General features: G+C 40.3%; 3 protein-coding genes and 1 pseudogene across 4 annotated transcripts in view; 3 read left to right on the top strand and 1 right to left on the bottom strand.

Moving 5' to 3' along the window:
* Positions 1-22,392, top strand: part of LOC117260866 (signal-regulatory protein beta-2-like) — a 28,674-nt pseudogene that overhangs the window by 1,888 nt on the left and 4,394 nt on the right. The gene's annotated exons all lie outside the window — the stretch shown is intronic.
* On the top strand, positions 5,882-7,857 carry LOC144463892 (signal-regulatory protein beta-2-like). Its single transcript, XM_078169655.1, has 6 exons — positions 5,882-5,935; positions 6,087-6,392; positions 6,502-6,852; positions 6,961-7,086; positions 7,256-7,314; positions 7,415-7,857. Exons 1-6 carry the CDS (start codon positions 5,887-5,889, stop codon positions 7,544-7,546), a joined length of 1,023 nt encoding a protein of 340 aa, XP_078025781.1. The 5' UTR covers positions 5,882-5,886; the 3' UTR covers positions 7,547-7,857.
* LOC144463912 (signal-regulatory protein beta-2-like) lies at positions 12,710-14,703 on the top strand. Its single transcript, XM_078169666.1, has 6 exons — positions 12,710-12,752; positions 12,913-13,236; positions 13,457-13,816; positions 13,980-14,095; positions 14,189-14,257; positions 14,334-14,703. The coding sequence occupies exons 1-6, from the start codon at positions 12,710-12,712 to the stop codon at positions 14,466-14,468; spliced, it is 1,047 nt and encodes a 348-aa protein (XP_078025792.1). The 3' UTR covers positions 14,469-14,703.
* Positions 15,116-20,081, bottom strand: LOC117260863 (immunoglobulin kappa light chain-like). Its single transcript, XM_078169654.1, has 6 exons — positions 19,964-20,081; positions 19,506-19,850; positions 19,069-19,404; positions 18,682-18,798; positions 17,290-17,342; positions 15,116-16,141 (listed from the first exon to the last, which is right to left on the bottom strand). The coding sequence occupies exons 1-6, from the start codon at positions 20,004-20,006 to the stop codon at positions 16,013-16,015; spliced, it is 1,023 nt and encodes a 340-aa protein (XP_078025780.1). The 5' UTR covers positions 20,007-20,081; the 3' UTR covers positions 15,116-16,012.

The following is a 22,392-nucleotide window of genomic DNA, read 5'->3' as shown; positions in this document are numbered from 1 at the left end:
TGCTTCAATTTCACAGCTGATAATTGTAACAATTTTGTAATTGGATAACCTTTAAATATGTTTAACGTGTCGTTCTGACATCATGTTCTGTCTGTTTGCAACCATTGTGTGACTTTTTATGCTCTTATTATATTAAAGCTTTATAGATTATCATGATGCAAAACACTATTATGTTAGTTGCTTTGAGTGATATTCTTTTTCATGTTTTTTAATTAAAGTATGAAGAGGATTAGTGCTACCACTCAGACATGCAGTTTGAAAGATTTACCTTGAAGGAGGAGGGAGTTTGAATTTTGAGGTGAACCATTTTCAGGTTTTTCAAAAGTTTTGTTTTTGCTTTTCTTTCAAAATGGTGTATTTCTTGTCTCATTTTTAAATGTTTACTTGTGATTTGTTGCTTTTTAAATAACTATTTGCACTCATTGCAGCATTCATTGAGTATGAAAAAATGAGATTGGCGATTGGTCTTTTTTGTTGGCATTTTGCCTATATTAGATAGGATAGTCTATGGGCTCTAGTTTGCACAGGGTGGCGCAGGGTGGCGAATCCCTCGCAGAACTAGTTTCGAGCAGCGCAACCCGAGGCGCGCTCAGTTTGGTAGTTTGGCAGACCGAGGTGCACTGAGATGGGTGTGGCGGCGCAGCAGGGGGGTGTCGACAGATCCAGCTTGGCGCAGTGACAGTTTCGTTCCAAAAGGCTTCGCCGAAGGTGTGCTAAAAGCTCACCATCTGAAACCAGGTCTACTGTCAGTGCAGGCGGAGCGCAGCCGGTGTAAGCCGACGTTTGGCTGACCGGCGGACAGTGCGCACACACATCACCAAAACCTCACAGGCAGGTTTCCAGAATGTCAGGCACATTAACAATAAAATAAATAGCCACAAAACCACTATTCATTGCAACTATCTGCAATCAGCACATAAATGTATCTCTATATCGACTGTCCCGTCACATCTGATGTCAGATCAAAGGGGATTGGCACCGTTTGGCACGCGTAATGGAAACCCAACCTGATTTGATTAACACAGCTGCAAACTAATGAGTTCACATCCCTCTCAGCCAACCACAAACAGCCACAGCATCAGATAGGGAGTATATATTCAGCATCTGTCATCTTAGAAAAGTCAAAAGAAAAGAAACAGAGTGAGACTGCGAGAGAGAAAGAGAGAGCGCGCACGAGAGAAATGCAACATTGATTTACAATTGTGGTGACCTCCTCCCAGGCCACCTTTGCATCATCAGCCCGTGGAGGTCTGCTCGCAGTTCCCTATATTCGGACACTGCGAGCTTGGACCTCTCGGACCAAAACATCAGTTTCCTCCTGGGAGAAGTTTGGCTGTCTGACGCTGCTGCTCTCTTCTGCAATGGCGAATTGAGTAAACTCTCATTACACCTTCGCAAGGCGCATTTAAGGGCGAGGAGAGGGGCTCATTTGATTGGTGTGATGTGTGTAAAACCCACTCCATGCTTTCTCTCCTCCCTCTTTTCGACTTGCGCAGGTAGGAGGGACGGAGGTGGGAAAGAGGAGTAGCTGGGCCAGCGCGCACGGTGTGCCAAACTTGCAAAATCCGCCTGGCCACACCCAGTTGGCCCCCACCTCGCCTGGTCTGCGAAACTAGAGCCCTATGTGTTAAATGGAGAGAGAGGTGGGTTGGCATGCAACAAAGGGTTGCAGGCTGGAATCTAACCCACGGCTGCTGCCGTGAGGACAGTGCCTTTGTATATGGGATGCCTGTTCTACCCACTCAGCAACTGGGCACCCTATGTTTTTCTTTTTCAATGTTTTTAACACAGTAGAAATAAATAAAATATTTTTAAGGCAATAACTGATGAGACTAAAATGGCAGTAATTACATATTGCTTGATTTTTCTTGCTCATGTTGATCTTTTACCACACTTTAAATCCAATGATTTTCACAATTTGCTATGAAGACTTAACAGTGAAAGCATTTTATATTTGCTTCTGGAAAAAAAAGCAAACACTGACCACTTTGAAAATAGAGTTTACTTTGATTTTGTTTTAAAAATCCAAACGGTTTAACTAATGCCAAAATAATGAAATTAAATTAAATAAGAGAAAAATTTAATGGGGACTGTATACTGTTTTCATTTTGCCTGCAAGTGAAACAATGTGACATATTTTGTGTCTCAACCCTGATTTAATTCAAGATTTAATATAAGATTTAAAAACTGACACAATTATTGAAATTCGTCAAGCATTTAAATAACCGTACAAAGAGGCGTTTATCAAGTTTCTAACCATGAGAACTTCCCAGGGATTTGACAGGCACACTGTGTGTAGTTCTCTGGTAACATGTTGTATCTGTTTAATGGGAACTTTTCTTCGAGCAACACTCTCACACAGTGAAACTCCAATATTTACTGACCATCAACAGCTAGGCCTCATGTTTTGTTCTCATGATGAAGTTGACAGTTTCACACACATATTTCATTCTAACTAAAACCACAGTTATTTTTTGGAGGGCTTAACTCATCCTGGACCTGGAGGTTGTGTTGTTGTGTTTGCGTAATCCAATTTGGCGTCCGAATCAACACTAAAAGGAGATAAAGAGGACTTGTGAAATATCCGTAGCTACAGTGTAGGTGTTAGCGTTCAGGTATGAGGGACAGTTGCAAGAGAAAGGTGAGAGGAAATGTGGCCAAAACCACACAGAAAACCAAGAAATGTGAAAACTCACAGATAAACTTATGTTTGGTTTTGTGGTTTGATTGTGAATGGCTGTGTATCTGTCCATCACAACTTCTCACAATTGTAATCAGAAGCATGGCTAAAAAAACACATACAGAGCATTTGATTTTGTGGACACAGTTAGTCTTCCTTTGTTGATAAAAAAGCACACTGTAGAATAAAAATTAAGGAGATACCCCTCCATCTCTCTGGTCTCACAGCACTTTGTAAAGACCCTCTGCATGTCAAGCAAAGCCACATGCAACAGCTACACTGACAGACACAGGCTGTGGTGGGCCGTTTCTCCTCCCTTTGACCAACCATCAAGGCTGTTTACTCAGAACAGACCTGACGATGGGCTTCAACAGGATGTGTAGTGAGAGGAGAGATACAAGAGGCTTCAGCAGGCTAACTTTTCACCTTGTTAATGTGCTCATTCACAGTACAAATATCTATCAGTCCTGTGGTTTTAAATATGCAAACAAAGGTGTCAACAACTGCAATCTTACAATTTCACAGATGCACATTAGTTTATGTTTTGTTTTAATTTTAATATAGATTCATTGTTTTATTCAACATTAATTTGAACAGGCTGCCGGTCCATAACTGCACCAAGTGACGTTAGCAAGGCTGTCAAACCTGTCTGCAGATAATCAGGCAAACTACAGATCACAGTTCAAACTCCTGCTCCTGACAGAAAGACCAGGGTGGGACCAGTGAGTGATTAGCACCTCCTCCCTCTGACAGCTACCACCAGTGACAAGCACCAAACAACTGAGAGTAAGTGCAACTGGGTCATGGTGTGTGTCCAACCCTCCTGAACCCTTCACCCACCTTTGTGAGTTCTTGTGATATTAAAAATAAACATAACAGTTATATAGTGTTGTTCAACTTTCCTTTTGACAGCAGCAGTAAAGCCCAGCGTCCTGAGGCTGAAACACAGAGTGAGAAAGGTAGAACAGCCTCTTTGTACTGACACCTTAGTTTGAAGCCCGACCACAACGATGCTGAAGTTTCCATGCAGCATTTGTTTATCGTAACTGTGAGCGTGTGTTTGTCTGTGTGTGCAAAGGGTGTTTTGGCTCGTTGTCAACAATATGTTGACCGTGATGAAAAGCACAAACCACAACCTGCTGGTCGAACAAATGTGATGAGTTTTGGTCCTATAGATAGATGGGTTGACTGTATATCTATTTTTATTCTCCTTGCACCTTTCAAGTTGGCGGGAAACCTGAACTCTGTTTAATCATTATTTTGATTCCAGAGTTTGTGGTGTTGGACTGCATTATATTGTCAGGTGTTCCTGTTACTGTCATAGTGACAGTGTCAACCATACATTATGGTTTGTTTTACACATGTTAATCACCTTGTTAATCACTGGTGTATCTCATTAGTGGTTTTCTCCCAGGGTCACATGGCTTCTCTCCCTCAGATAAAAACATGTAGGTCAGAAACTCTAAATCAGCTCCAGGTGAATGTTCCTGTGATACTGTGAGAGTGCCGCTCTGCTGCTGTCTGTCAGCAGCTCTCTGAAAAGAAGTGAAGTGAGTATAGAGGATGGGTGGTTTAACAGCCCTCCTCTGTACGCTGTGCTCTTCCTGCTGATGTGACTGACAGGCAGAGTGGGCGGGTCATCACTGATGATGTGGAGCATCTCAGTTGGTTGGCTTGCTCAGTATTTACGATGGCTCCTCTGTCTTTGTCACTGTGGCAAATGGCTGGATTGGATATACTATCATAGACTAACAGGTAAATTACATGTCATGCAAATATATTTTAAGGCTAGTGGTATCAGTGCCCTTTTTCATTGATATTCAGCTTTGAAAAAAAGTTGATTGGAAATCTTCACTTTGTTAAAGGTAGGTTGTGGAGGATTAAATCCAATGTATAGACTCATACAGCAGTAATCCCTCTCAATCATCACTTATCAATCAATCAATCAATCAAACTTTATTCACAGAGCACTTTTCATACAAAAGAAGCAGCCCAAAGTGCTTTACATAAAAATAACAAACAATAGACACGAGATATCCCCCTTTCTCATACACATACTCACACATACGTACAGGTACACACACACACACACACATACACGCATGCAGATTTAAAAACACTGAGAAAACACTATCCTACACTCACCACTTTGAAGTGAGGAAACACCAGAGAGAAGATAATTGGTACTATAGAGAGATAAAGATAACTGAATCAATTACAATTCAGTAAATATCTAACAGATAAAAATAATAAAATAAATAGAATTCAGTTAAAACCCAGACTAAAAAGCTAGGTCTTGAGTTTGCTTTTAAAAATGTCCACATTCTCTGTTTTCCTCAGGTCCTCAGGCAGACTGTTCCACAAACGTGGGCCGTAGTGATAAAAGGAGGCCTCACCATATGTTTTGCTTAAAACTTCTGGAGTAATTAAAAGGCCACTGCCTGAAGGCCTGAGAGTTCCAGAGGGCTCATATGTTAAAAGCAAATCAGATAAATAATTAGGACCAAGACCATTTAAAGCTTTAAAAACCATTAAGAGGATCTTCAAATTGATTCACTTATGACCCACTGAAGTGTGTGACTGTATTTACCTGCAGAGACTCTGCCCTCTGCGTGGTTCTTATTTTATTTTTATTTTCTGTGTTCGTGGCGTTTATGGGCGTGTATCCCCACAGAGCTCAGGTCAGGTCGGGGCTTTTTAAAATGTAGCTGAAAAAAATCTGTGAGACAAAATACCAAATCTGGTGTTAGCTGTTACTTTAACTTGTGTTTACAAACAGTAACCGACAGTCCAACATATATACAAAAAAGTGGCAGTTATTTAATTTAATTTGGAAATATATTCATATTTGACTTTGTCATTTCCATCTCTCAGTGGGCTCAGAGACAACAGATTTATGACAGGAATCCTGCATTGCAAACTGAGAAAGTTAAGTTTCAAAGACAAAGGCATTAACTTGTGTTTACTCTCAGTGTCAGTTATAGAAACCTGAAGACAGACACATGAAACAGAGGCGTGCTGTTGGGTTTGTTTCATGTAGGAAAGCGGGCAGATTTTATTTCCTCTGTGTAAGTACGGTGAAATGCCAACATAATAAGAGGCCAATCAGATTGCTCTGAAATGTTCCCTCCCACTTTCCATGATTACATTAGGGTGAATCATCTTCTAATACGCTCTAATTTAGCTGCAGTTACAAGAAGATTAACATGAAAATGGTGATCATATTTTATTTGCTGCTCGTGCTCAATATTGGACGTAAGTATATTTACAGAGGTCAGATTTACTCCAGATATATGTTATAAGTTTATAATATATACAGATATATATTTAAAGTATTGTCATGTTCTTGCAGTAATTTAGGAGAGAGCACATATGATTGTTGTTAATGTAAAGTTCATTTTTTCAGGTTGCACAGTAAACCAGATCTTTGAGACAAAGACTGTTGGAGTTGGAGCTGATGTGACACTGACTTGTCCCCGCAAGTCTTCAGGAAGCATTTTTTGGATCAGGCTTGTTTCTGGAGACATTCCAAAAGTATTAGCGAAAACATATAGTTTTGAGAGTGATCCTCGCATTACAGCCACAGAAGAGCGTGGACAATTTGTCTTGCACATTAAAAATGTAAGGCGAAGTGATACAGCAGTTTACCTCTGTGTGAAGAAATTCAAACAAGACTTCACACTTTTGAAAGGAGCAGACCTGAGAGTTGAAGGTAAATACATATCTCATTTTAATTACAGCTTTATTTTAATTATGTCGACATTTGTCTTTTGTTTAAAAGTGAGTAATTGAAGTTTTAAATTTTCTTCTCAATTTCACAGGACCAGAACCTGATATCACTGCTGTCATTCAAGATCCATCTGATCCAGTCCGTCCAGGAGACTCAGTGACTCTGCAGTGTTCAGTCCTCTCTGACTCTGAGAAAAAGTCATGTCCAGGAAATCACAGTGTGTTCTGGTTCAGAGCCGCATCAGATGAATTTCATCCTAGTGCCATTTACGCATATGGAAACAGTGCTGAGTGTGAGAAGAGTCCTGAAGCTCACTCTCCACAGAAATGTGTCTACAGCTTCTCTAAGGACGTCAGCTCCTCTGATGCTGGGACTTATTACTGTGCTGTGGCCACATGTGGAGAGATATTATTTGGAAATGGAACAAAACTGGACATTGAAGGTAAGTGCACCCTGTTTCTATCTAATAGTTGAATTATCATCATCTTATCTATTAACATAAAATATTTATTACTATTTCATAACTTTGATTGTTTCTTTAATTTTTCAGATATCAGCCGCTGTGATTCACAGAATACAGTTCTGTTTCTGGTGTGTGCTGCTTTGGCTTTAAGTCTGATTGTTATAGCCGTCCTTGTTCATGCCATCAGGACAAAATCCTGCGATTGTTTCAACGGTGAGAGACATTACTCATACATTTATCTATTGAACTGTGTTTCACACAAGATTATATCATTCAGTTCACATTTCTGTTGTGTTTAAATCAACGTGCAGTGTCATTCATCTTCAATGAAGTTAAATCCGTTCCTTTTTTATGATCTCTTATCTTTTTTTTAATAATACAGCTGCTGCCACTCTGCAAACAAATGCTGCGACAGCCAGTTGTGATCAGCAAAGTCAGCAGGTGAGGATTTTAAAGAAAAGTTGTCAGTAATGTTTATTTATTTACATGTATACACAATAAAATCTGCTCTCATTTTCAATTTTTGCACTTGTTTCCTCAGAGAAATGCAGAGTCTTTGGTTTATTGTACACCAAACTTTACCAGGAGGAAAGCTGGCAGAGGAGGGAGAAGAAATCAAAGACAAGAAGAGACCATCTACACTGATGTCAGGGCTTTTATGATATATGATTAATCTAAACCATGAATCCTCTTATTGAGGCTATTGTTATTTTTTGCTTTAGCAGCACTGGTGCTTGCATTCTAAATCTAAAACATGATATATCACATTATATAACATCACATACATCACAACATGTATCACTGTGAATCCCATATCTAATAATTTTGTTTCAGTTTTTGTGCAGTTTATCAGTACATTTTTTTAAAGAGGTGGTGATGCATCTGCCTAACGTGACTTTTTGAAGGATTCATCTTGAAAGAGTCGAGAGAAGAGTCAACTCTGTCTCTTTTCTCTGTGATACCATATAAGGTGATAGACTTCTTCCCCAGTCCCTCAGCTTTGCATCGCTGCAGTTCAAAACATGAACATGCCTTGCGTCATTTTTAGTAAATAAACATCCACATCTATAATGAACTCCTCTTTGTGTGTGTGTGTGTGTGTGTGTGTGTGTGTGTGTGTGTGTGCGCACGCAGATTGAAATATCATGACATTCATGGTCCCCTGGGGGTGTATGTGAATAAATCTGGTGATAATCTGACTTTTCATTTAGTGCAACCAGCAGGTTAACACTTACGGTGTTGTGTAAAACAGATTGCCATGAAAATTGGTCCACACAGTCACTTTCCCCACAGGATAAATTGTAATTAAACTAGAAAAGCACTCAGAGAGTGCACACCTCCGCCAAGTAGGTGATATTCCCTCCCCCGCTGCATCAGATTTTGCAGCCTGCATCACAGTTAAGTTATTTGCATCACTATCATTATTAGGTTATATATGCCTTCACAATGGAGACACTGTGGTGTATTTATTTGATTTTTATTTTGTACCAACACAAAATATAATATGTTTTTTTGTGTTTTTCACTTTCTTTTTTTCCAACACAGAACATTAATTTCAACTTTAGAATTACAACAATATTTAGCAAGTAGAACAAGACGTGCTTTCCGGCCACCAGATGGCACTATTTTCAACGTCTTAATTGCTGCTATCATCTGTCCCATTATTCACCTTTCCTGAAAATTTCATCAAAATCCGTTCATAACTTTTTGAGTTATTTTGCAGACAAACAAACAAACAAACAGACCAACGCCGGCGAAAACATAACCTCCTTGGCGGAGGTAATAAGCCAAAAAGCTGCCAGACTGTTGACATCACCCTCAGCTTATAAAATGTTGGCATGCTGAAACACCCAATGGTGATGGTGGTAAACATGTTATCATTCACAATGACTATGTTAGCATTGTCCAGTGAGATTCTGTTGTTGTCAGGACCCGGAAATTTTAAGGTAATCAGCTTTACTGTAGGAAAGGATGGTGAAAGATTTTTACATCTCTTAATTTCTATAATTGACATTATAGCAATGTATTGTGTTCTTTCTTAAAGCAGCTGTGCGGAACTTTTTACCATTAATAAAACTGTCCCTAGTTCGTATCACCCCCCCTTGAAGATCCGCATATTTATTTGAACCCAACAGCGACAACAAAGCCTTTCTCTATATGGCTATTTAACGTAGCCTCGCTCGGGTCGGACACACAGCGGAAGTCAGCAAACCAGAATACGGCACCCGAGGCAGAAGAGATTCTGCTCACCCGCAGCAGCCCGCAGCGATTAAACCACAGAAGAAGAAGGAGCCATGTTTACAGTGTTCTTCGAGTAAGCAGTATGCAACGGGCATTGCTGAACACATAACACCTAACAGTTTTACCAGAGATGTATCTATGAGGACATGGTTGTACTTTTGATGTCATGGCGGATAACGAAGGAGCATCATCTAAAATAATCTGTGACTGTGACCATGAACACAAATATACAGCAGGCAGTTGTCCTCAGTTTATAAGAAATTCAGAGCTACACCAGAACATTTATGAACAGGTCTTACTTTACTACTAATTTGTGTGTAACGTTAGCATGTTAGCATGTTTCCACTAATTACTTGGACTGACGTAACGTTAGTAGCGTTAGCTTTGCAAGCGAAGGCTGCAGGTAACAGCTTTGCTGTGTTAGGATTATGTTATGTCTTCACTGTGTATCTTCACATAAAAGAATACTCTGACCATTTGTGAGGTATGCCCTTTCTCTATCATTTTCATATTGAGACAACATGATCGATATCTTTTTTGTGTCTGTACGTCCAGTGGCTGGGTCTCAGCGGTTAGCATTGCGCTTATAGGGGGTCAGTACGTCCTGCGCTGTGATCCGTGGAGGGATACACCGTTGAGCAGGCACAGACGTAGCTTGTAAACAAAACTCAGCTGTTTATTTAGCCTAGCGATATCTCCGGATACTATAGTAGCTGCAATGGATGACTTTAAACGTGATTTTGAAGAGTTTCTTGTAGCGGACACAGATCCAGAGCCATACCTGTTTGAGCCGGAGTACACAGATGAGGAACTCCATGTGTTGGATGCTGAGCGGGCGAGAAGAGAGGCTGAATCCTCCGCTCCCATTTTGCTGCACAGAATGGGACTCGGTGCTACCATCGATGGGGAGATATATCATCAGGAGGAAAAGCGCCGCAGAGAGTGCATCACAAGGAGTGAAAACTTTGCAGCAATCACTAATCCTGGTGTGATTGAAACTTTTTTTCATGTTCCTAAGATGAACTGGAAAAAACGTCCAGGCCCGCAGGAGCTGATGGACAGCTTTCAGTCGGGTGAGTAATATCGTCCGTGTCGTCTCTTTGTTTGCTTTTACCGAGTGACCTAGCGTACCTGCCCCAGAGCCAGCTGCAGCTGTTGCTCACCGGTGTATCCCTCCGTGCAAGATGTACTGACCCCCTACTAGCGCCAAGATATCCATCATGTTGTCTCAGTATGAAAATGATAGAGAAAGGGCATAACTCCCAAATCGTCTGAGTATTCTTTTCACTTAATAATGCAGACTCAGCAGATGACTTGTTAACTGTTTATTCCTCCTTACATCGAACGTACACGGCTGCTTCGGTTACTACATTACCCAGAATAACTTGAGGCTCACACTACTACGGTAGCCTTAGTAACTCAAAATACATAACAGATTAGATTAGATCAGAACAGAAACGCGACAGGAGAATTTACTGAGTAATTTTGCTGTTTCCACTAATTACTTGGACTGACCTGACGTTAGTTAATCCTCTCGCTCTCCAAAACAAATGCATGTGGTAATTGCCGGCTGCAGTCGGAATTTTACGACACCAGGCTGTGGGTGTCTTACCGCTTCGACCAAAGGGGCGCTATAATCAACAAAAACGAAAAGTTCCGCACAGCTGCTTTAAACTAGCAGAAACTATCAGAGAGGACGGGATGCCAGATTAGATTTTGGTGTAATATGAACCATTATAGTTTCCTTCTTAGTAGAATTATGTGCTGTTCTTCACTCTGCACACTGTCTCACCATGCAGGAATTACTGAACAGGCCTACAGGGCACAGGCCCAGGGACCCAAAGTGTAAGGGTGGACCCCTGGCCCTCACCTGCAAGATGCCACTCAAATTTACACAAACTGACCCAAGACAGATTCATAATGACCACAAAAGATACAAAATTACCTCTAAAAGGCACAAACAACTACAGAGGGATATAAAACCACAAAAAGATTCATTATGACAACATAAAGATGCAGAACAATGACACAAAAAGAGGCTAAACTTTACCAGATATTACCCGTCTGTGTCTTGCTCCTACTGTATGTTCCTATCTGTGCCCAGGGGCCCACTGTCTGATTTAATGCAGGAGAAGTTATATCTCCTCAGCAGCAAGCAGCTACAGACACCATGTCAACTGTTATTACCACATACAAACAAAAGAGTTCTTCACACAGAAATAGATTTATCAACACAAAATCTCCCCTGAAACAAAAAGTTCACTCTAAGACCAGTGTGGCAGGAAATGCACTTTAAGTCTAAGTTCTGTGATAACCAATCAGTTGCATTTGACAGTGTGACATACAGTATTGTGTTCATGTGACATCACCTCCTTAACCCACTGAAATACCAGCAAGTTTCCAAATCACAGACAGTGTCAAGATGATCCTGTTATGGGTTACACTGCTTGTTCTTCATCAAGGATGTGAGTGCGCTGTGTAATCTTAACTACATATTTTCTCATTTGAGTATCTGCATGCAAACTAGATGTATGGTTGCTCATGTTATTACCTTTCTGCATCATATAGTAATTGTCATTTAGTGTTTCATGTGTTGTATTTTCATGTAATCCAGATGCGCTGGTTCCAGTGACCACAGTTCAACTTGGTGAACCTGTGACTTTAACTTGTGTTTTGCCTGATGAGTTTAACGACAGACTCTACTGGTACAAGCAGAGTGCCGGGGAGACTCTGAAATTAATTGTGAGACTGCGTAAACATGTAAACCCTGTGTATGGACCAGAGTTTTCTGCCGTGAGATTGGATGTGAAGGTTTATAAGAGTATTAGCAGTCTGAGCATTTGGAGGACGATTCAAGAAGATGAGGGAATGTATCACTGTGCAGTCATGGAGTGGACTGAGATTACCTGGAGTGGCACCTATTTGTCATTAAAAGGTAATATGTCAAAGCTTGTGTGGAGATGCCAAACCTTTAACACAGTTCTGTATCACACAGGAAACACTCAGAGGACATCAAACTATGCTGTTGTTCAGTGGCCGACAGTATCTGATGCAGTCCGTCCAGGAGCCTCAATGTCTCGCTGCCTGTGACATGATGTTGCAAGGAAGCAAGGAGGCTCTTGGGAAGTGCTGTGATAATTTCAGCTTAGTGCGTCTAAAATTATACATACTACTGTTTATGTACACAAAAGTACTGAAGAGTAGAACACATATTGGGCATGTAATGCATAGTATGCAATTTGGGACACAGCGTCAGTTTTTTTTTGTGTCCCTGTGTGTATCTGTCAGTGAACTAGAAGTGACGTGGCATTTATGATTTAGTAATAACAGCAGTGGGATATAGCCTACTGCATTTACAAGAATTGGTACCTGAAAAACACTCCAAATTTAGACAAAGTCATAGATATCTCATAGTCTAGTGATGGATGAGAAAGAGAGGTAACACAATTCACACAGACCAGGATAGAACCAGTGTGGCAGGAAATTAACTTTGAATCTAGATTCTGCGACAACCAATCAGATGCATTTGACAGTTGACTGCCTCCTTTTACTCAGTAAAAAACCAACAAGTCTCATGTTAATAGACAGTGTCAAGATGATCCTGTTATGGGTTACACTGCTTGTTCTTCATCGAGGATGTAAGTGTGCTAACGATAACTAAATATTTTCTAATCTGAGTATCTGCATGCAAACTAGATGTAGGGTTGTTCATGTGATTTCCTTTTAGCCTCCATTTTTTTTACATTATGCACAAATTGTCCTTTGTTGTTTCATGTGTTGTATTTTCATTTCATCCAGATACGTTGGTTCCAGTGACCACAGTTCAACTTGGTGAACCTGTGACTTTAACGTGTGATTTGCCTAATGACGAGTTTAATGACAGACTCTACTGGTACAAGCAGAGTGCAGGGGAGACTCTGAAATTGATTGTGAGACTGCGTAAACATGTGAACCCTGTGTATGGACCAGAGTTTTCTGCCTCAAGATTGGATGTAAATATTTCTAACAAAATCAGCAGTCTGACCATTTTGAGGACAATTCAAGAAGATGAGGGAATGTATCACTGCACAGTCATGGAGTGGACTGAGATTACCTGGACCGGCACCTATTTGTCATTAAAAGGTAATTATGTGATCTGTTTATGGCAATGTTTGGAATCACTTTAACCACTTAAAGCTGCACTGTGTTAATATTTATCAACAATTTCTGCAGAGAATCATTTTAGATTATTGTATGTAATGCTTACTTTGCATTTTAACTTTTAACTAATCTTAAATCCTTCTAAGTATGTCAAAGCATGTGTGGAGATGCCAAACTTTTAACACAGTTCTGTATCACACAGGAAACACTCAGAGGACATCAAACTATGCTGTTGTTCAGTGGCCGACAGTATCTGATCCAGTCCGTCCAGGAGCCTCGATGTCTCTCCAGTGTTCAGTCCTCTCTGACTCTGAGAACAAAATGTGTCCAGGAGATCACAGTGTGTTCTGGTTCAGAGCCGGATCAGATAAATCTCATCCAGACATCATCTACACTGATGGAAATAGACGTGATGAATGTGACAGGAACTCTGACACTCAGAAGAGTTGTGTTTATCTCTTCTCTAAGAACGTCAGCTCCTCTGATGCTGGGACTTACTACTGTGCTGTGGCCACATGTGGACAGATATTATTTGGAGATGGAACTAAAGTGGAAATTGAAGGTGACTGTGTCATTGTTTTGTTTATAAAGACATTTGCTTCTTTGAGTGCCAGACTGTTAAATGAGCCTTTTTTTTAATCATTTAAATGGCAAAATTGTTTTAGTAGGAGGTGACATTAAACATGCTTGAATTTAACACATTATATTTCCTTTTGATGTTTCAGGAACCAGTACGTGCTCACAGAATGCAGATGCACTTATTTTTCTGCTGTGTGCTGTCTTGGCTATAAGTCTGACTGTCATAGCTGTCCTCATTTACACCATCAAGAAAAACAAGTCTGATTGTGACGATGGGAATAGAAGTCATTAGTTAGCTCTCTATCCAACAATACTGTATAAAAACTACTGAATTTGTATTTATTATTATCTTTATGTTTTCTATTTAATAATTTCAGCTGCTGCTGCCGTGCAGAGAAACCTTCATGGTCAGAAAAGTCAACAGGTAAAGAATGAAACGGTTCAGTAGGATCAACCTTGTTGGGTTGGGTCTTTTTTTAACTTTGTCATTATTTCCTCAGAGAGATGAGGACACACAGGTTTATTCTGCTGTCGTCTTCACCGTGATGAAAACTGGCAGTGGTGCAATAAAGGATTCAAGAGCAGCAGAGAGACAGAGGATCTACGCTGCTGTCAAGGCTTTTGGGTTGGATTAGTGAGGTCACAGGTCTGTTTGCCATCAGCTGGTACTGTGTGATCTGGTTACTGTTGGTCTGTTATGAGCTGAAGGGTTTGTTATATGTGGCTATTAGGTAATGATGTGCATGCAGGTGTCTGCAAGGCCCCGCTTTGGTCCACTTTGATAAGGTAAATGTCACCATTCAACCCTGTCTGTGAGGGTCTGCCAGATGCCTATGTGGGTGACCCAACCTTCAGAAAAAGCTGCGCATCCGGCAGGACATCATTTAAAATAAATAAGAAATGCTGGGAGTGAATGTGGCCATGTGGACACTGGCCCTAAAGAAAGAAACTACTGTAGGTGTCAGTTAACATGGACATTACTCAAATAATTTTTTAACTGTAACTGTAACAGTAAATATGGAACTTTCCAATGGATCACTGTTGGCACAGATATATTAGGTGGATCAGATCTGTTTTTGTTTTCGTTTAGTTTTGTTGTTATGCTTGTGTAACTACTCTTGAACCTGATTTGTAACTCTGTTAAACTGTGTCAATAAATAAAATACACTTTCGAACATCAATCTGTGTTGGTCATCAAGAATCAATGAAATCAATCCAAAAGACACAAACAGAATTTATCAAATTTCTAACCTTAACAACTTTACAGGTATACTGTTGTATTTGTGATGAATAAAGATGCACTCACTCCATATGAGAAGACGATATAAATATATTATTCCATATTCTTGTATCAACAAAAAAACAGAAGCAAACAGAAGTCCACAGACATGTAATGATGGTCTCTTACTAAAATACAGGCACATATGTGAACTGTGGCAACACATTTTGGACTTGGGGACCTTTGCACAGGCCCTGCTCTTTCTATACATAAATGTGGGGAAGTTAACAAGTTGGCATTACTGTGGTGACATCTCCCTACAATACAAGCGCCTTTGAATGCAAGCTGTCCGAATAAGGGAACAATTTTCAACCTAACATTACTTTTCAAATTGATGTAGGACTTTGGGAAGAACATGTGCAGCTCTCAGCTGCTCCAACACCAGTGGAAAACCTTGGGGAAAACTCTGCTTACTGAGCTAACATAAATGGGCTAAGACACTGTCTCGGAGCTGCGGTGGTCCCACATAATAAATTAATGCAGTCAGCTAACTGTGACGTTAGTGTGAAAAACATCATTAGTCACTCTAAGTTGCGCAACGACCACAAAAGTATCATCATTCTGTGGACATCACAAACAGATCTGTACAATGGTGTCCGATGTTTCGATGTAAGAAGTGACCATGCTAAATGGTGTCTCATCCAAATACGTCGTGGTTGCTCATAGTAGCAGCTGTTGACAACGTGTAGGTGTACTCATAATTAGAATCTCATACTCAAATGTGTTCATTATCTATGCCAACCATTTACACAAGTTACTTCATGCAACCACAGACACATTCTGCTGAAAGTCACCAGCTAACATGGTGGCTGTTAGCAGGCAGCAGCAGACACTGAGTCACTACAATTTGCCACTGCAGTAATTGCAGCACAGAACACACAAAGCAGCCATCGGATTTGTCTACAGAGAGGGGTGTTGCTGGTTGTGGTAATCTGCTTTTACAAAAGAGTACACACACTCTGGTGTGTTTTCGATCTTCCTCTTTCCTCTTTCACTTTCCGCATAGTTTACGGCCTCTTCTTCACCATCCTGCATAAAATGTAATAATATATTTGTGTGTTAATGACAAATATTTCAGAGATTAGAGCTGTAACATATAAACAAAGTGAGGTTAACATACTTTTTCATTAATATAATTTAACAGTCAACACTGTTACATGTATGTCTTAACTTTATCCATATTTATCATGTAGTAACTGAACACTTTATTATACATTTGTTGTATGTTCATTATATTAAATGTCTCTTGTACAAAGGATCTGCTAAATGAAACTGACTAGTCCATAGCCATTGAGTGCACAGTTGCCCACGTACAGTTTCACATGGTGTGTGTTTGGGATACAGGTCATAGGATCATTTTTCTGTTGTTATAGCGCCACCCAGTTGCCAATTAGAGTTAAATTTCTCCAGTCACCTTGAGGTGTCCTGTTCTACATATCTACCAAGTTTAGTAAAAATCGATGTGGCGGTTCGGCCTAGATAAGAAATTAGCTCTCCAGCGCCCCCATTTTGTTTGATGGGGTCAATAATGGAGGGGTCCCCTCAGATTATGTGTGGTCATATGCCTACAAAGTTGCGTGGTGATGGGTGAAACCCTTGAGATGTTATAAACCTTTATGTGATGAGCCACGCCCTCCGCAATATTCATTGCCTTATAGAAGCTCAGTTTTAGTAAGTTTTCCAACTTTTGCCAAGAAGGAACTTTAGATATTGGTCCCTAGATTATGTTCACAGAGTTTCATACAGATCAGTCAAACTTCCTAGAAAGAGATTGATTTTAAGTGTTTTTCAAAAAATTGAAAATGGCAGAAAATCTATGTAACTTGAAGTTATGGGTTCTTGGGTTGCAGATTTGTTAGTCATGAGGAGAGGCATCTCTGTGCAAAGTTTCATGTCTCTACGACATACGGGGCATAAGATATGCCCATTCAAAGTTTGCAATTTCAGTCGGTTGCTATAGCACCCCCCTTTGGCCAATTGATGTAATATTGCTTCATTCGCATCCTCCCATGACCCTCTACCACTATGCCAAATTTCACATGGACTGATCAAGTCAGTGAGGAGAAAAACGTGGAACAGACACACCCACAGTGTGGGTGTTTTTGTCATTATATAGTAAGATAAGAGCAGCAAAATATCACATGCCCACACAGGACAACACACTGTCACATATTTACCAGATGATTAGACTGATCCACAGTTAATCTGTCATGTCCAAGATGATGGGAAGCTGTGTTAAACAAAGAAGAAAAAAAAACCCAAATCATTCAGTGAGATTTTTGTCTTAAATCACATTTTCAGTTTAAGTCTTTCCAATTAAACACATTCACTCATGTACTGCGCTTAATACAGCTTCAATGTTTGTTAATGAAGACCTAAAAAATGATAGCCATCACAGTATCTTAATTTAATGTTGTTTCAATGAATTATGGCCCTTTTCTTTATAACAAGCATGACAAAAGAAATCACTTGTAGCTAGCTAGCTGACATTACATTGTTATCACTGCTTTGTGCATGACAGTTTTGCATTTTGACATATTTCCATGTCACATTCCCCCGTTTGATGGCATATGATGCCCAAAATAAAACTTAAGTCCATCAGAGGAGTTGCTGCACTTGTTAACGCTCCTCTAATATCAGTGCAGGCTGGCAGGGTAGGAGCACGGATTACTAAAGAGTTAGCCTTCAGAGCACCGCTAGTTTCCTGCTAATGAAGCAGTGTTCTTTTTTATGCCTCCGCACCGCTGTCAGCCGTGGCTGGAGGCATTATGTTCTCAGGTGGTCAGTCCGCCCGTCCATCCCATTCTCATGAACGCCCTGAGGGAATTTTGCACAAACGTCCATTTGGACTCAATGATGAACTGATTGGATTTTAGTGGTCAAAGGTCAAGGCCATTGTGACCTTGTCTGTATTATTCTTGAACACGATACGTCCCAACAACTTCGAGAGAATTTCTCGGATTTGGCACAAATGTTTACTTGGACTCAGCAATGAACTGATTAGATTTTAGTGGTCAAAGGTCAACTTCACTGTGACATCATGATGTCCTGGAAAAACATTGTCATGGTTCAACGTCATAACTCAGCAACAGAAAGGGAAACATTTGGTCAGATACTGAATTGGTGACACTAATCTTGGGTGTCCACCTTGAAACTGTGCTGATTGTATCGTCTTTGCCGCCATGGGGAAGATGTGTGTGAGGCATTCATGTTTTCACAGACCTGGATGTAAACTGTAACTGCAACTTGACTGGTTTTTAGAGGCATACAACTGTGATGCTGTAAGTCTAGTTATTTGATAACTTGTTTGATCAGTTAATAGCATGAAACTTAAGTAGTGAACAAACTGCGAGTGTTCTGACATCTGCAGAAGGCTACCTGTAGCCCACGCAAGATAAAGCAACACTGAAGAATACTGCATACTCACAGTGTCTGGCTGCACTTATCATGTCCCTTTACATAAACCCCAGCAGACACATGACGTATCAGGATTGTTTTGGCCCACTATAACCCCTGGCTGCTCCTCAAAACATTTTCACTGACCTGAAAGTAAAAAGTGGTGACCCTACCTTTGCAGTGTTCGCAAACTTTCCTTCGATTTCCGTAGAAGATAAGGACGACAATCACAGTCACATAGCAGGCCAACAGGACTCCAAGAGCAAGGACAACTGGTTCAAGTTCTGATCCTGAATCAAAGCATTGAGCATTATTTAATAAGCGATTTTTGGGAGTCAGTGGCACAGTGGCATTTGTCAGCAGGCACAACTGGTAAGTCAATGTTCAATTTACTATTTAGTCATAAGTATCTGCTCTGTAACTGTAATGTGATACAGTAAGAAACTATCAGACTCATAATCATGATATGTGACATACATTACACATTAACATAATTTAACCAGGCTAAATTAATTCTTATAAGATGCACATTTGACTTAAATACAACTGTAAACACGTACTTGTTTCCACTTTAGTTCCTTCACCAAACAGGATCTCTCCACATGTGACCACAGCACAGTAGTAAGTCCCAGTATCAGAGGAGGTCTGTATAGTTTTGGACAGACTGTAGAAACAACTTCTCTCCTGTTGTTTGTCTCTGTCAGTGTAAATGATGCTTGGATGAGATTCTCCTGATCCAGATCTGAGCCAGTACACTCTGTCTTCACCTGGACACTCATCTTTGTTAGTTTTGTTCATGGAAAGAAGTGAACACTGGAGATTCACTCTGTCGCCTGGCTGGACCGACTCAGTCTCCGGACTTTGTTTCACATGAAAACGTTTCTGCTGATTACTATCTGCATGAGTCAGGAAAAGAAATATCAGAAGTACTTAATGATCTAAACTGTTTGTAGGACATAAAAACTTGGCACAAACACTGAAAATAAAAGATATTTACCGTTCACAGCCAAGAAGATGCCTTTGCTGAAACTCCATGAATACGCCGCTCCATAGTGACAGAAGTATGTTGCTTCGTCCTCTTTGCTGACATTTGTGATGGTAAGAAGATACTGAGCAACTCCTTTTGTTGCTTTGAACCGTGGGTTGTCAAACTGTTCACTTACTGTTAACTGACCCTGAACTGCAGTTGCAACTGTTTGGGCCATATATCCAAGAGACTGTTTGTACCAGTAAAAGAATTTGCCTTCCTTCTCAGAAACTGGACACTGCAAAGTAACATTCCCACCAAGTTCAACCACAGTCAGAGAGATCTGATGAGGAACCTCTGCAGTTTGAAGCAGAGCTGAAGAAAAGAGACAAACAGTAGCAGAATTACAACATGAGGGGACAAAGTCAAAAGGTAAAGTATTTGCCATTGACATCGTCTTTCTCTCTCTGGGTAAGAATTGCACTTACACCCTGTACTAAGAAGAATCAAAGCAGCCAGTCCTCCGATCATTGTGGTACAGCACCTTGGTCTTGCACTGCTGATGTCTTCCCACCCAAATGAAGATTTAGTCAAGAGGTGATCAAGGTCTACAAAGTAGACATCGCTGTGATTGGCTGAACTGTGGAAAATGATCTTCCCCCTCCTTACAGTTAGCAAACATGTGATCTGTTTTCATTCGATGGGACGTCTACACGTTGTTGTTGTTGTAAGGTTTCAAAGCAGTGTCTTTATTCTCACCACATGACTGAATTTATTGTTTCCATAATAACCAGCATTGTGCGTGTGGGTGTGTTTTGTGTGTACGTACTGTGAGAACAAGCACTGGAAGTCTTTCAACAGCAACATCTGTCTAATTGACACACTTAACTTAAACGTTGTGATCACTGTCATGTTTTAGCAGCACACGCACAAGGTCGTACGTTCACATGCACATGATGACACAATACACATTTTCTGCCATATTCATGCCATTCTATTGGTCAACAGTTGTTGAAGGTTACATGCAGAGAAATGTAGCAATGCAGGAGGAAGACGTCTCTTAGCTAGCAAACACAGCTATAAACAATGAAGGTTCAAAGGTATTTATAAAAAATGGCTTCATATGTTTTATAAGAGAGTTACTCCTCCAGGAAAGACACAGTGTGTTTCCTTAAACATAACTGAATTTTTACAAGTTAATTCCACAGCCTGCCTTAAATAGAAATAGAAAAGCAAATCTCTGGCTTCATTAGCAGCTGTAGAAGCAAAAATCGGTGCCTGGAAGTGGGCCAGATGGCACCCGACCTCGTCTTCTACTTCTCTTGCAGATCTTCCTCTGAGTTGTTTTAGTATCTTAGGTTCAGTTGGCTGACACTTAGAGAAATACTGGAGTCAAATAGAATCTGGTGCAATCGAGTTTAATGTGTTCACAAGCTTTAACACATACAACTCATTGAGTCAGACTCCGGAGCAAGACTGAAGTTTCACTGTTTGCGCTCTCCCTTTTATGCTGGTGAAGATTCGAGAGAATCTCCACCCTTTTCCTTTAGTCCATCCTACCTGTGTTCGTATCTATTGGTGGCAGGTCTTTTTCTTTTTAGCCCTTTTCCATCTGGTCCAAATCTATTGGTGGCAGGCCCCTTGGGCCCTTGTCCAAACATGACCTAATGGTGTAATCTCCGGGGCCTGGAAATTCCCAAATTCTCCCACCATTAGATTCGAGCCTGGTTTCACTTTATTTTTTAAAAACATGTGAAACCTGGGGACTTTCTTTATACTGTCCCCTGTGCTTTCAAACAATGTGAACTTTAGAGTGTGTGTCATGCAATACAAACATTAGAGTGTATGTGTGTTATCATCAGACAGTACATGGTGTGGTATATGTGTGCTTTTCAATGTGAATACATAACCTTGTGTTATGAATACATAGACTTGTATAACAGCGTTTTATCACACATTGATGCATAACAAACAGTTTTATAGGAACTTATACATAAAACATTGTTATATGAACTTTTACTCTTAATCAACTTATGCAGTTTAACACCTTTACCTGATTAAAAATTAAATCTTACACTACACGGCATGAGGCTGTACTTTCCTTTGCTTCTTGTGGCTGTGCTAAGCTACAGTAAGAAAAAGTCATCCTGGAGTTAGAGTGAAATGTTTGATATTTGTTTAAATTTGAACATCCAAAGAATGTTTGATATAATACTGGCTACAGCGTAGGATGTAGCCCGCAGGTTTGATTGACAGTTGCAGGCGAAAGGTGAGAGGAAATGTGGCCAAAACCACAGAGATGTGAAAACTCACAGGTAAACATATGTGTGAGAGAAAGAGGGCTCTCTCTGTTTGTCCCAGACAAGTTTGTACAGTTTGTATTTTACATGTCGTTTTGCTTTCTAAACACATCTGAAACTTAATTGCCCTCAGTCCTATTCACAGAGAACCCCTCCCCCCACGTCTGTGTTTTATACGGCGCACACAGGATAAGAGAAGTCTGTATTTTACATTTATTTACTGATTTATCCTCCATATATGATGCACAGTCATTTGTAACTGCACTCTACACAACACACAAACACTACACAGCACCACAGCAGTGTTAAACAGTGTTAACCTCCTTTTTTCTTTGAACCGATTCTGTCACATCATCCATCTCATTATCTTTTAAGCTTGCTCTTTCTGCAAATGGGTCCCCATGCTGTGTAGATGAGACTCCTGCACCCAAAATGCTGTCAAACCTTTCACTTCTAAACTGGGAAAGAGGCCGAAACGTGTGTGTGTGTGTGTGTGTGTGTGTGTGTGTGTGTGTGAACTGCTGTGTATCTGTTCACCACAACTGGAAAATTTGTTGAGGCATAGCTAACACATATACATCCTGATATGTTATTCTCTAGACACAATCAATCTTGCT

This window comes from Epinephelus lanceolatus, chromosome 7 (genome assembly GCF_041903045.1).
Source record: "Epinephelus lanceolatus isolate andai-2023 chromosome 7, ASM4190304v1, whole genome shotgun sequence".
Lineage (NCBI taxonomy): Eukaryota > Metazoa > Chordata > Actinopteri > Perciformes > Serranidae > Epinephelus > Epinephelus lanceolatus.
This window is presented reverse-complemented; position numbering and strand designations above follow the sequence as displayed.